This window comes from Manis javanica, chromosome 3, assembly GCF_040802235.1.
Source record: "Manis javanica isolate MJ-LG chromosome 3, MJ_LKY, whole genome shotgun sequence".
NCBI lineage: Eukaryota > Metazoa > Chordata > Mammalia > Pholidota > Manidae > Manis > Manis javanica.
The window spans coordinates 154,570,406-154,583,549 of NC_133158.1; the positions used below are offsets into that span (position 1 = coordinate 154,570,406).

At 37.1% G+C, this 13,144-nt stretch overlaps 1 protein-coding gene across 1 annotated transcript in view; it reads left to right on the forward strand.

The window, feature by feature from the left end:
• The window catches only part of WWTR1 (WW domain containing transcription regulator 1), a 119,114-nt gene extending 107,612 nt beyond the window's left edge, over positions 1-11,502 (forward strand). Inside the window, exons 5-7 of the mRNA XM_037008260.2 lie at positions 2,382-2,515; positions 3,938-4,050; positions 8,117-11,502. Coding sequence (XP_036864155.1) covers positions 2,382-2,515; positions 3,938-4,050; positions 8,117-8,301 — 432 coding nt within the window. The 3' untranslated portion in view covers positions 8,302-11,502. The remainder of the gene's footprint in view (positions 1-2,381; positions 2,516-3,937; positions 4,051-8,116) is intronic.
• Positions 11,503-13,144: the final 1,642 nt, after the last annotated feature.

Below are 13,144 nucleotides of genomic sequence, written 5' to 3' on the forward strand. Positions count from 1 at the left end.
AGCCTAATTTATATTTCAAAGTTCTTTGTCAGGTACCATACGTTGAACAGCCTTACTGTGTCTTCTCTCCCCTTTGTTAGTCATTTGAAGGTGAAAACAATGCTGTGAGCCCCCTACAGGCAGAACATAGCACTGCCTCACATGACCACATGGGGGGTTCAAGTGTTCAAATTGTAGTCTGGGAAACATCGATGCTGAAGAATGGAACTTCAGTTATCCTTAATTAAAAATAGAGGGAGCAGATGTGGAATGGCACAGTGAAACGTCTTCCCTAATATAGTATATGTTCCTTTAGTTTTTGTTATTATAAATAGTTCCTGTGAATTTTTATATATTTAGCCACCCACAGGCATTCTTTTAAAAATTCACATTGTGTCTATTTGAAAAATGCCAGGAGTAATTTAAATGAAGACAAAAGCTTGAAACTATGTATTTTATAGATAGTCTGATCTTTTTTCTTACAATTTAAAATATTGTTGTCATATGTTATTGCCGATGACAAACATAGACATTATGTGTACATTTTTTTACCGAATGAAGCTCCAGAAGCGATTCTTACTATATTTCAATTCAGATCACCTGGAAGCAGCAAATTCAAGCAGTATTCTTAAGACACGTGGTGGTAAAATTTTGTCAAATATAGAGAAATGCAGGAATCTCTTCAGCTTGTATGGTTAACAGGGTAAACCCCACATTTATGCTGAAATGTTGGAGAATGGGATATTCTAGCTAACGCTGAAATTTTGGATAATGGAAGTTATTGCCCGAAGTATCTTTGCATTTACAGTTTATAAACAACGAGAAATTACACCATTGACTAAATATTTTTAAACTGTGGTTTGTGTGTGTGTATGCTTGAGATGTTGGCGGCTGTAGGCTCCTCACACCAAGTTCAGTTCTTGTTCTGAATGAGGCCTCTAGGTAAGCTTTGGTTGGAGAGTGAGATTTCTAATGCATACTGACAGCCATGAAGGTAGTTCCAAGATTAGGATTATAGACTAAAATTACTTTATAAAAATATCTCCACTTTGTGGGGGTGGAGTTTGGTTTTTATGGATTATTGAAAAAAATTTGTGTTAGTTAAGTACTCTGATGATTGACAATCCAGATGAACAGAAGAGAACCAGAAGCCCTTTCTACACGGGATATGTATTTCAGTATAAATTCACAAGGCAGGTTCTTATCGATCAGATCTCTCACAACTTATAAGAGTCATGCTACAGTAACTCCTGGTAACAGTGCAATGAACTCTAGTAACCGAAAGTTTTTATAGCCTGTGATTTCATTAGACTTGTCTAGACAGCAGTTACTCTCTAAAATCATAGCATGTTAGGACTGGAAGAGATCTAACAAAATATGCTGTAATTTAGACAGCCTGAATATTCTGCTTGCCATCGCTGATGTGGTTTTGGGGCTTGAGGAATTGTGAGAACAGTGACTTCAGCCTAGAAAGTGGGAAACTGATAGGCATAAATATGGGAAGGGCCTAACTTTGGTTTTGGAGGCAAGTACAAACATACAAAAGTATTCTTCTGTGGAAGCCGCAGTACATTTGAAAGGAGTTTGTTGTCTGCTCATGTCTGTCAATACAAGAGGGACCCCTGGAGATCATACCTAGAGAAAGTAATTGGCAGTCACATTTGTGACCTTTTGGATCGACTCTTCCTTGTCAAAAGTGTGCTAGCTTAAACAAAACAAAACAAAACAAAGCTAGCATTCTAATTTTTGGTAATGAAATCCACATGCTGTCAAACAGTTGCATCGTCAGTGGGATTTGAATTGGATCTGCTTGGTTCCCCAACCTTTGGCTGTTTTAAAGAAGTCAACAAAATAACTCATCAAATAGAAAACCTGATGGGCAAACTTTGTAGGGTTGTTTTCCTCTCCTGGCTATTGATATAAAACTGCCAGATGTGATTTAATATAGAGCCTGAACTCCGTAATCTCACAGCTCTGCCAGGCCTGTTAGTGGCAAAGACCAGAAGTTCCTGTGAGGCGAGGGGGAATCCAGTTGCTTTAACTGACTTCGATTTGGTCTCAGCACCTGGGATAAAAATAGCTGTCTCTGAGAAACTGTCTTGAGAGGGCTGTATGTGATTTGGGTGTTCAAACAATTGGATGGGTGGGACGGTTGCTACGTAAGTGTCCTAAGGGCAAATATTAGCTGAGCTTCTCATTAACATAGTGAGAGAGTAACTTGTGCCTCTTGTAAGACTTCTTCAGAGAAAGAGTACTACTGATTTCCTAATGAATTTGACTTACTGGGAATAAACATAAAATGCTTTGTTTTGGTGAGAATTTTTCATTTGAAATATACTGTGCTGTCCTTGTTGCAGTGAGTGAATGACTCTTGTTCTCCCTCTGCCTGTCATGTTCTGCAGGAAGCTGCTCTCTGTAGACAGCTCCCCATGGAAGCTGAGAGTCTGGCCGCAGTTCAGGCTGCTGTCAACCCGCCAGCCGTGACCCCAGACATGAGATCCATCACTAATAATAGCTCGGACCCTTTCCTCAATGGGTAAGTTAACATTTTGGGGCCACTTACTTTTGCCTTCTTTTACTATGTGGTCTAGAGTATAATGGGTGTTATGTTGGGGAAAGGTGGGGACTTGGAGGTTGAGTTGGAGGAAATTGATAGGAGTGGCAGAAAAAGGAAAAGCAGAGTAAGTCATCTACTTTTTTAAAATACCAAATTCAAAAATTGGTTATATGATACAGAGTGAATCCCTAGTCAGTTCTTTGAAAATGGGGATGAATTTATAGTTTCAGTGGGATGGTGCTCTGTAGTAATTATTTGGAGGAATCTTGTGGTTTTACGTGGCCAGCAGGAGGATAAAAGCGTGTCACATGGCAGACAGAGAACAAAATAATTAAGAGATTATGGTTATGGTGAAATGTGAATAAAGTCTATAGTTTAGTTAATAAGAGTGTTACACAGTGTCAATTTTCTGGTGTTGCTAATTGTGCTGTGATTTATGTAAGATGTCCTTGGGGGAACTGGGTGAAGAGTATATTCTTTACATCTTCTGTGCTTGTCTAGAATTACTGCACAATAAAAAACTAATTAAAACAGATGATGTTTTAAAATATGAAACATGAACAGAAGAAAGAAGATAATTTGGCCAGAAATAATTTCTTGAGTACAAGTAGTTGACCTTAATTTAGCCTTTTAAACCCAAATAAAGGACAGTTCTCTATTTTTCCTGTGTCTTTTCTATCTTCAGAGGCTTTTGGCAAACAGATATGTTATGAAAGTTATTAAAATAGAGCAAGAGATGAAAACAAGTAACATCTAAAATAATGAAGGAAAGGAGTTTTTAAGTGGTTGGTTTCAAAGTATTTCAGATGTACGGGAAGGTATAAAGAATGACTTAAGATTTTGCCCGTGTACCCAACACCCAGATTTGTCATATTACCATAGATCTTATTTTTTGTTTAAATGCCAATTAACATTTAAACCCATCCCCACCACTGAAATCTGTTTCTTTGCCTCTGCTCCTCCCTAGTGGTAGCCATCATTCAGAAACTGATGTGTGCCTATCACACATATCGCTGTACTTCCTGTTGCCTGGTAATGCGTGCCTCCATAAGCAGTATTCCACGTTGTTCTCTCTTTTTTTTAAGTTTATATAAAGGGTGTCATACTCTCTATGTAGAACACAGTATTTGAATTGTTATTTTGAGATGAAGAGGAAATCATATCAATTCACTCTGAATGGCCAGTTTTATTTGCTTAGAATTTAGTAATTTCATTGACATTGGGATGTATGTGTTTCAGAATTAAAAGGAGCTACAGAGTCTGCCTCTCTTCCTTACTTGGAGAGTCAGGCCGAATGGCAGAACTATACTAGGTTAGGGTTCCTGTGACGACTGTATTTTAATTCTGAAATTTCTTCAGTGGGCTCACCCTGAAGCTTCTCCCTCTTTTGCGTCTCCCCAGAGGGCCATATCATTCAAGGGAGCAGAGCACTGACAGTGGCTTGGGGCTGGGGTGCTACAGTGTCCCCACAACTCCAGAGGACTTCCTCAGCAATGTGGACGAGATGGACACAGGTAGGGGCAAAGCCTGCGAGTGTCTGCAGTGTTCGCATCTTAAATGGTCTCTTTAGTCATTTCAGTTCTAAACTCCAACCAGAAACACTTACTGTCAACAACAGCCTAAAAAATAAAATGACAATCGAAAAGCTGCCCAAGCCCCAGGCACTAATTATAGACTCTAGTCTCCATAGTTTATGCAAATATAATTTTATTTATGGGCACAGGATTTTAAATTTTGCTCTTTGTCTTTTTTACTCATCCGGTCTGTTTTGCAATGCTTTCACAATGGACTATTTATGCCAGCTTTTGGTTGGAGTGTTGGGCCACTTTTTCTCTTGAGAAGTGGTACCGGTTTATAGTTCCGCATGCAAATTTTTTCATGTCATTCATTGCATTTCGGAAGCAATTGGCAGTAGATACTTGGAAAGTTAGGCAACTCAGAGGATGCTAAATTTTCAGTTCCAAGTCCCAATATGGTACAATGCCCACCCTCAGCAATTTAAAAGAAAAGTCAGAGTAACTTTAACTTAGTCCCTGGCCTGCCTCGCTTTTAGGCCAGGCCCCAGCTGGCTCCTGAGTTGCCTTTCTTTTTCTCCTCTTCTCAAGGGGTAAGGCCTCCAATTTCAGAAACCAAATTTGGTCTTACTAGCTGAATGTAGACTTAATTATCAAAGTCCAAAATTCCTAGAGGATATTCTAGAACCAAAAATAAATAACAGCTGAGGTTCTACTATTTAGAGTTATTCATGCAGGTTTCTCCTCCGTCATCACTTAATGACAGAAAATTAATCATTCTGTGATAAAAATAATTGCTTTCCCCAATGCCATTGCTGTTACATTCATTTCCTAGATGACTGCTCTTTGTGCTCTGAGTCTAAATGATTGGTCAGCTAAGAGTCAGGTCCAGCCAGGCACCCTACAGTGTAGTCTTTCGGAGCAGCTGCGCCGGGGCCTCTGCAGGCCGTCATCTGCATGTTTAGCGGAATGTACGGACTGTCTTGTGAGGAGTCCCGCAGGAATGGTGTGAGCTGTTTGTTTTGTTACTCTTCCATTTATTACTTGCACTTTCTTCCTCCTTGCCTGTCACCCTCCCTCTTTCTCCATCTCTCTCTCATTATTTTTTGGTGTGAGATTTATTTTGCCCTCTTTGGAACAATCACATGAAGTGGCTTCTTCCTATGTTTAATAATTGTCTGCTTTCATCTTTTAAACACTGGGAAGCCAGTAAAGATAAGATTCAAAGTTAAATAAGAAAAGATTCTGGAAATCTAAATCTAAGCTTAACATTTAAAAAAAAATGGATTCTCTTCTATGGCTTTTTAAAATGACATCGAGTGCGTACATAGGGAATGTTGAAGCCAGAATATGGAATTAAGTGGCGTTCTGAAAAGAACAGTCTTTGCAGGCCAGCAGCTTAACTTGAATCTTCACTTCTCTACTTCCTGGTAGTGACTTTGGGTAGGTGACATAACCTCTAGGGCCTCAGATTTCTTACCTATAGAATGAGAGAATAATATGCTTACTTCATAGGGTTGTGAGAAGTCATGAGATCACACACGTTAGCACAAAATTCTCTTCTTCTAAGAAGCCTGAAAAATGTACAAATTGGACTTGATCAATGTTACAGTTCCAAGTTAACCTGGTTAAGGGAGTGTCAGTCCATTGAGTTTAAGGTTACGTCTGTCAAGTCTGTACAGAAATGGGTATAGACTTTCTCAAGAGGAGAAATAAGGTGAGGAAAATCAGGGAGTGAGCAGAGCTCCAGTGTGGCTAGGAAAGGTTTATGCAGTCCCCTGACCACAAGTCCAATGGGGACAGGCTGAGCACTCCCTTTGCAAAACACACATGGAAACAACAGCTGGACTTGGCGTGAGGATGGGGAAAGGGAATAGCAAGCAAAGGCTGGGAAGTCACCCATCCTTACAGAATATTCTACAGTAATCACACCCTTTTAAGAATTGCCTGGTCTTTGTCTCTCCCACTTTTTAAGTAGATTAAAAAAAAAAAGACCAAAAATATTACTAGAAGATTATAATGTTGCTCCAGAGATATTTTAAGATTGTTAATTAAACAAAGAACCTTAGTTAGCCTTCTCATGCTTTCCATGACTGAGAAGAGAGGATAAGAGGAATTCTTTAAAACTGAGAGATTTGTTTAGCCAAAAAAAATGTTTTCTTGAATTATTAGAAAGTTAAAGTGGGAAATCAATAAAGATGAATTATTCTGATTGGAGATGAAGAAAAAAGACACCCAATCGTTTAGATCACAGTTTTTTTAAGCCTTAGTGTCATTACACTCTAATGGGTAGGGAAAAGTTATTTTGGGTTTTCTTTCTTATTTTTCTTTTTTTTTTCCCAATATCAGTAACACTGTACTGAGGTCATGTTGAATTTGATTTTTTAAATTATTGCCTTTTGCAATAAAAGACCTATAAAATCCTGCCAAGAGTCATTGATATTTTATGAGTTATAAAAATGAGAAGCCATTAGACTTTGCTGTCACCAAAATGCAAGTTTGGTAACATTTTCCCCTTCACTGGGAAAGATAGAATCTTTCTCCTCAGAAGATGCATATGGTTAAAATGAATTTGCTCCACTTTTGCTCAGAATAGTCAAATTTCTCTGTGTGCTTTTCAGGGAAGCTACTGTAGTTAGTTGTAAGAAACAAAAGCTGATTTAACAAGTTTTTAAAAAATGATATAGTGGAAGTTAGCCCTAGTTATCAATGTTCTTCAGTCTTTGAGCTGTATTTATCCCTTCAGAAAATTGATTTGTTCTATTAATTAACCCAGTTGTTCTAATACTGTGTTCTTAATAAAGTGAATTCCTAGGGTTGTTTTTTTTTTTTGCACAATCAACAAACATTTATTGAATTTCATGTTTGTATAGGTTTGTATGTATAAGTGATGCCCAGAGCCAAAGATATGTGGTAGACATTATATGGCACTTTACTCCAGTTTGTGGAAAAGGGTCTATCATCCCATTTTCAAATGGGTGCACTGAGGGTCAGACAAGTTCATTGTGCCTGAGGTGACATAGCTAAAAGGCTCAGTCCAATGACACATAGGTCAGTACATTTTCTTCTATATAGATTACTATATAATTACTAAGTGGTAATTATATAGTAATCTACTATATAGTAATTTTATATAGTAATCTCCATATAGTAATTACTATGTAGTAATTTACTATTACTATTAGATATGACTATTACTAGTTATGGAGTAAAGAGTAATTGTATATATTACTATTATTCATAAAGAGCGTGTATTCTTCATGTCATATCCCAGACACTTAACTTTCCTCTAGAATAACATTTACATTACACTGTTCTGTAGACTCTAGTCCCATTAGGATATAAATTCTGCCAAAATAGGACTGAATGACTAAATGGCTTTAGGCAATAGTGGCTTAAACAAAATAAAAGTTTTCTTTAAAACTTCTCGAACCTTAATATGCCCGCATGCATTGTGACTCAAAGGCGTTGTGAGAAAGGTGGATAGTCGTTGGGTGTATGTGTTTGCAGGAAGGGGACGATCTTCAGAACAGTTTGTAAAATACTGTGGAAAGGATCCCTAGGGCCGTCAATGAAGACAGCTTTTTAATAGCTTGGTTAAGAGAAACTCCTCAGTAATATCTTTGAACATAAAGAGGGATGATATGGGTGAATGTAAGTTTACAATTAACTCCTTAGATTATAGCTCTGTAATAAGGTATTTATTATAGGCAGGTATCTACTCTTTTACAAACCAGCTCTTGATGCTGCCGTGATGGGAAGGCACAGATCAGATCCACCGTGCCTTCACATGCTCCTTTCCTAACTCCCAGGACTGAACCATTCTGGACCATGTCAACCCAGAACACTGGAGGATTCACCTGTTATCTCTGCATCTCTTAGAAATGAAATCGCAAACTCAATTTCAGTCATGTGGTGGTTGAAATTTTGCATGGAGATGAAATAATTTAGACCTATAGCAATATATTAAAAGAAATGCAGATAAGAGTTATGTGAACACTTGAACTGTCCCTCTTTCAAGGGCTCAAAAAAAAGAAATGAACAGTTTCCTTTCCTTGTCTTACAGGAGAAAACGCAGGGCAGACACCCATGAGCATCAATCCTCAGCAGACCCGTTTCCCTGATTTTCTTGACTGTCTTCCAGGAACAAATGTTGACCTAGGAACTTTGGAATCTGAAGATCTGATCCCCCTCTTCAATGACGTAGAGTCTGCTCTGAACAAAAGCGAGCCCTTTCTAACCTGGCTGTAATCAGTACCTTTGTGCCTTGAATGCAGCTGTGACTTGACATTTCCTGGGCCTCTTGGAAAAAGCCGTGGAGCAGAGAGGTCTGCAGGTGTACCACTCCTGCCCCCATGACTCCTGCTCCCTCCTTTCCGTGTGGCCAGTTTAATCATTGCCTGGATTTGATTGACAGTAACTTAAGTTAAACATAAATAAATACTCTGTTTTCATTTTCTGCAAGCCTGCATTCCTGCGATGGGTTATGCAGAATTGCGTCTCTGTTTTTCTCTCTGCTGCCCCATGACTAAGCTTTATGGGTGTGAGTTGAAATTTACACATCACTTGATTTTATAAACCATAAAAAGCCGACCACAGGCAGTGACTTCTGACAGGCGGCTTGGTCCAGGAAATGTACACTAAATTATACCCGATTGACAGTTTCAAAAACTGTATTGATGACAGTAGTACCAAATGCTTTAAAAAATATTTAACTCGAGCCTCAAAAATCATTGCATCGCTGGTAAAATTCTGCTGTATGGAATACGGTATAGTTTGGGATCCATGCTGGTTCTGACAGTTCTTATGCTTTGTATTTACAAAGGCACACACAGTCCTATTGTAGTTTATCTTTCATCATTTTACTGCATATTATCTAAACAACTAGTCCTTCCAGCAGGTGAGAGCAGCATAAACCACTGTTCCTACAGTACAGCTCTTATGAAGGAAACCAGCTCAGTACTAATTATGAGCATTTATTAAACAGAACTTGAAAATTGCAAGTTGGATTTTTGCAGCTTAGAACTTGATGTCTATTTTATAAAGCACTATGATTTTGTAGCCGATGACAAAGGGCAGCCAAATTTTTTTTGATGAATCCGTGGCAACTGTATTTTTCTCTTTTGAAACTGTTCTGAAAACATCAGAGCAACGTAGCTTTCAACCTGATGTACACACAGTAAGCTGTTGCTTTTTAAATTCTGAAAGCTCGTTAGTTTTGCTTTCAAGATTTTAAGTGTTTAAACTAATCTCATCTATGAAACTGTAGGATGAAGCAGATCTCTGACTGACGTGTAAAAAAATGCCCCCGAGGTTGTATGGTGGAGACATATGTTTCTGATTCAGTAAAATTGATTCTTAAGTATATTATCCTAACGCTGTTTGCTACAGTTGGTATAAAAAGGCATGAAATATGTACTCAATACCTCTTATGTAACCAAAAACGTTTTGTATGAGCTTCTAAGGACTGAGAGAGCATCAGGTTTACCTGGCATGCACTCTGCCTGCATGGCCAATGAAGTCCTCAACTGTTTAATATTTTGAACTGACATTATTTATAATCTATGAGTTTAGTATCTTTTTTGAAAGACATTAATAATTCAGGTCTCTGAGAGGAACCTTTCAATTCCCAATGGGGCCTATTTGTTGGGGATCTTAGATAAGATCCTTTTCGATCTACCAGAGCACAGACAGGCAGAATACATTTTATCTTGTTGGAAAGAAGGCAAGTGTCAAGGTCAGAGATGAAGTAGTAAAGTTATGGGATATGGTGGAAAGGATACTAGTTGTGGGATGGAAATAGATAAGTTAAAGTGCCCCAGAAGCAAGACAAGCAGGAGGTTCATGAGAGGTAACCTGAAAGAACAAAGCAACAGTTTTCTACTACATCCTTTATATCAAAAGACTGTTGCAGCAGAAAAGAAGGCTTTGGTGCACTTTATGTGGGAGATGGAGGGGTAGGGATGACGTCGCCTTGTCCATGATGCTGAGCATGTCTGTGGACAAGAGCATAAACCTACTGTGGCTTCCAACACAATGAAGTGATTTCTTTCCCCTGAAGGACCTGTGGTTCCTCTGATTCCTTCTCTTTCTAAATGCTGAGAGAGACGGGTGGATGTGTGTGTTGCTATTAAATTAAAGGGAGCACTATTTTGGTTTCTCTTTGTTAGCAATTACTGCAAGAAGAGTTGTACATTCTTTATAAGGATGGAAAAAACCAAAAACACAAGGGACCTAACAAAACTGAGCAGTGTTACTGTATTTTAAAAAAGTATTTTTGTAGACTCCTTTTCAGGTTATTAAATGTAAGAGAAACAGATACCCCTCTTTTTTTTTTAAGTAGTTACAACATTGATGATTTGTATTATCAATTTTTAGAAGTAATTTCCTAGTAAGCTTATGGCATTAGAAATATTAGAATAATTTTTTAGTGAAATTAGTTGGAACATTTATGAATGAACGTAACAAATATTTTTCTGGAATTAAATATGGACCCTGACTATGTGTTTACTAACAGATAAAGCCAGATAGAATTCTGATGTTGCTTTAAGGCCATAAAATAGAGCCTTTGTTAAAGAACACTAAAGCTAGAGATCTAAATTCAGAACAACTTTTTAAATGATATTTCCTATTATTTTAAGTATTAAAACCCCTATGGAATTCATGATAAGGTGCTATTTATACTATATTTCTTATTAAACAATAACTGCCAGGATATCTAGTCTTTTTAGTCCTAAATCAATCAGTAAATCTCAACATTTCATCCAATAATTTTGCCATAGAAAAGTCATATTAAAAATTGAAATTCACAAGTAATTTCACACATCTTCCAAGGCTTTTTTCCCTGATAAACCATATTTTCTTAAAGTAAAACCTATTTGCAATTCTGTTAAATCTAGTAATTATTTGTGTTTCACTATAGTATTTAGGATGTGAAATGCCATTTCTTCCACTGATTGTACAATATACCAGAGGCACATAAAACAGAGTAAGAAATTCTGTGTGCTGGGGGTGCTGCTGAGCCCAGTGGGGTAGAACAGCTCTCTGTAGGAAGGTGGGTGATCTGGAGTGAGGGAAGTGTTGGCTAAATACAAGTTGTGTTCTCGTGACATAATTAGAAAGTAACTTCTGAAAGTACAACTTTTATGACAAAAAGAAATGAGCTGTTAAAAAAAGGAAATTGTAGATAATTTAATTGGGAAAATGGGTGATTGACGGAGACCGTTTCCCTAACACACTACATCGTTTATGTGCTAGTTTTTGACTTTTTTAAAACTTTACTTCTATATTTTTTAATATGATGTGTGTTTATTTTTAATTTAGAATGCTATGTGTACAGAAAGTATGTAGCCAAATCAATCAGATCAAACCATTTTACCTGGAGTTTGGTACTGGTTTTTACTTCTCTGATTCTGTATAAGAAAAATAAATACAGTTGAATTTCCACTTGGAGCCTTTGTCTTTTGATTATTTGTGTGTGTTCCTTTTACTGAAGGCTTTGGGTGGTACTGAAGAAAGGCTTATATAACCCTCCTGGCAGACAATGAAAGAAAGCAAATTTTGTAGGCAAACATGTTTTTGGCTCAAATGCCTGGTCTTCAATATTCCAAATATCCACAGCATTCTGGTTTCCACTTTGTATGAAGTACCCCACTGAGATTAAATGCATACATGCATATATATATATATTGTTTTTTATTTTATCACACTCTCCTGACACTCTCACAAATTTGACATTTGACTGACATGTCAGATAGGAATCTCAGTCTTCCTCTATCATTAACAATATGGTGTGGTTTCTTGTTCTCAAAACTAAAAACAGCTCCTTCATTCTGAGTGGGCGTGTGATGGTATGTTTTCTCTGTTACAGACCTCGGTTCTCACCCGTCATCACACCTTCGTCTGCTCCACAGAAGCCTTGGGTGAGAGCACTCTTGGTAGTAAGAGTCGGTTTAAGCAGAAGCATTCAGCTGAGCAATAGAAAGAACAGATGCCTTTTAAAAACCATATTTCATCATCACTTTTATGGTAACATGTTCACTGTTGAAAATGTTACAAGTAACATGCATAGAGTAAAAAGTGAAAGTTGTCTAACCCTCAAATCTCACACAATACATAGGTTTGTTAAATTTTTTCCTATAGGATATATTACCTAATTCAATCTGCACAGCAACCCTGTTATTTAAATAATTTCCTTACTTTACAAATGAAGAAGAGATTTAGAGAGGTTGAGTAACTTGCATAAGGTTACACTGAAATCAACAAACATTCAATATCTCATGGTCATCTTTCCATTCTAGTACATACAGTAGTATGCTTCAATATTTTTGACAACATATTCTTTTGTATGGACATCTGTTGGTAGCCAGTTGGCTGTTTACAGTTTTTGCCCTTAAAATAGGGTTGCAGTAAATAGCCTGTTCTTGTGTGAATATAGCTGGAGGGGGGATAAATTCCTAGGAAAGGCACCACTGCATCAAAGGGTGTGTGCTCTTAAATTTTGATAGATTATCTCAAATATTCTTGAAAAAAAAGGACCGTACCAATTTATACTTCTGACAACAACATATGCAAAGCCCTGTTTGAACATTGCCAACCGGGAGCTGGATATTACTTAACTTTTTTTTTAAGATTGAAAAGTTTTGCTACAAACATGCAGCTTTAAAAAAAGTAGTCAAATTTGCTCTGTGTAAACATTAATGTGTTCCCCTTTTTTTCCGTTTATACATTCCACAAAATATTCAAGAAGGTATGTGGAATATATAAATGAAGTTTGAAAACAGTGAAAAATGTATGTTTGTCAGTACTATACAATACAGATTAGTTTTTTTTCCAGCCTTATTGAGATATAATTGGCGTATTGTGTAAGTTTAAGATTTACAATATAATGATTTCATATATATATATATATATGTATATACTGTGAAATGATCACTACAGTAAGGCTAGTTAACAGGCATCAACTCACATAGTTAGAAATTTCTTTTGTGGTAAGAACTTATGAAAATCTTAAACCTATGAATATGATAGGAAATATCTCACTGATAGAATTATTTCTTGAATTAACAGTGAAATTGAATGATCCTTTTCCTAA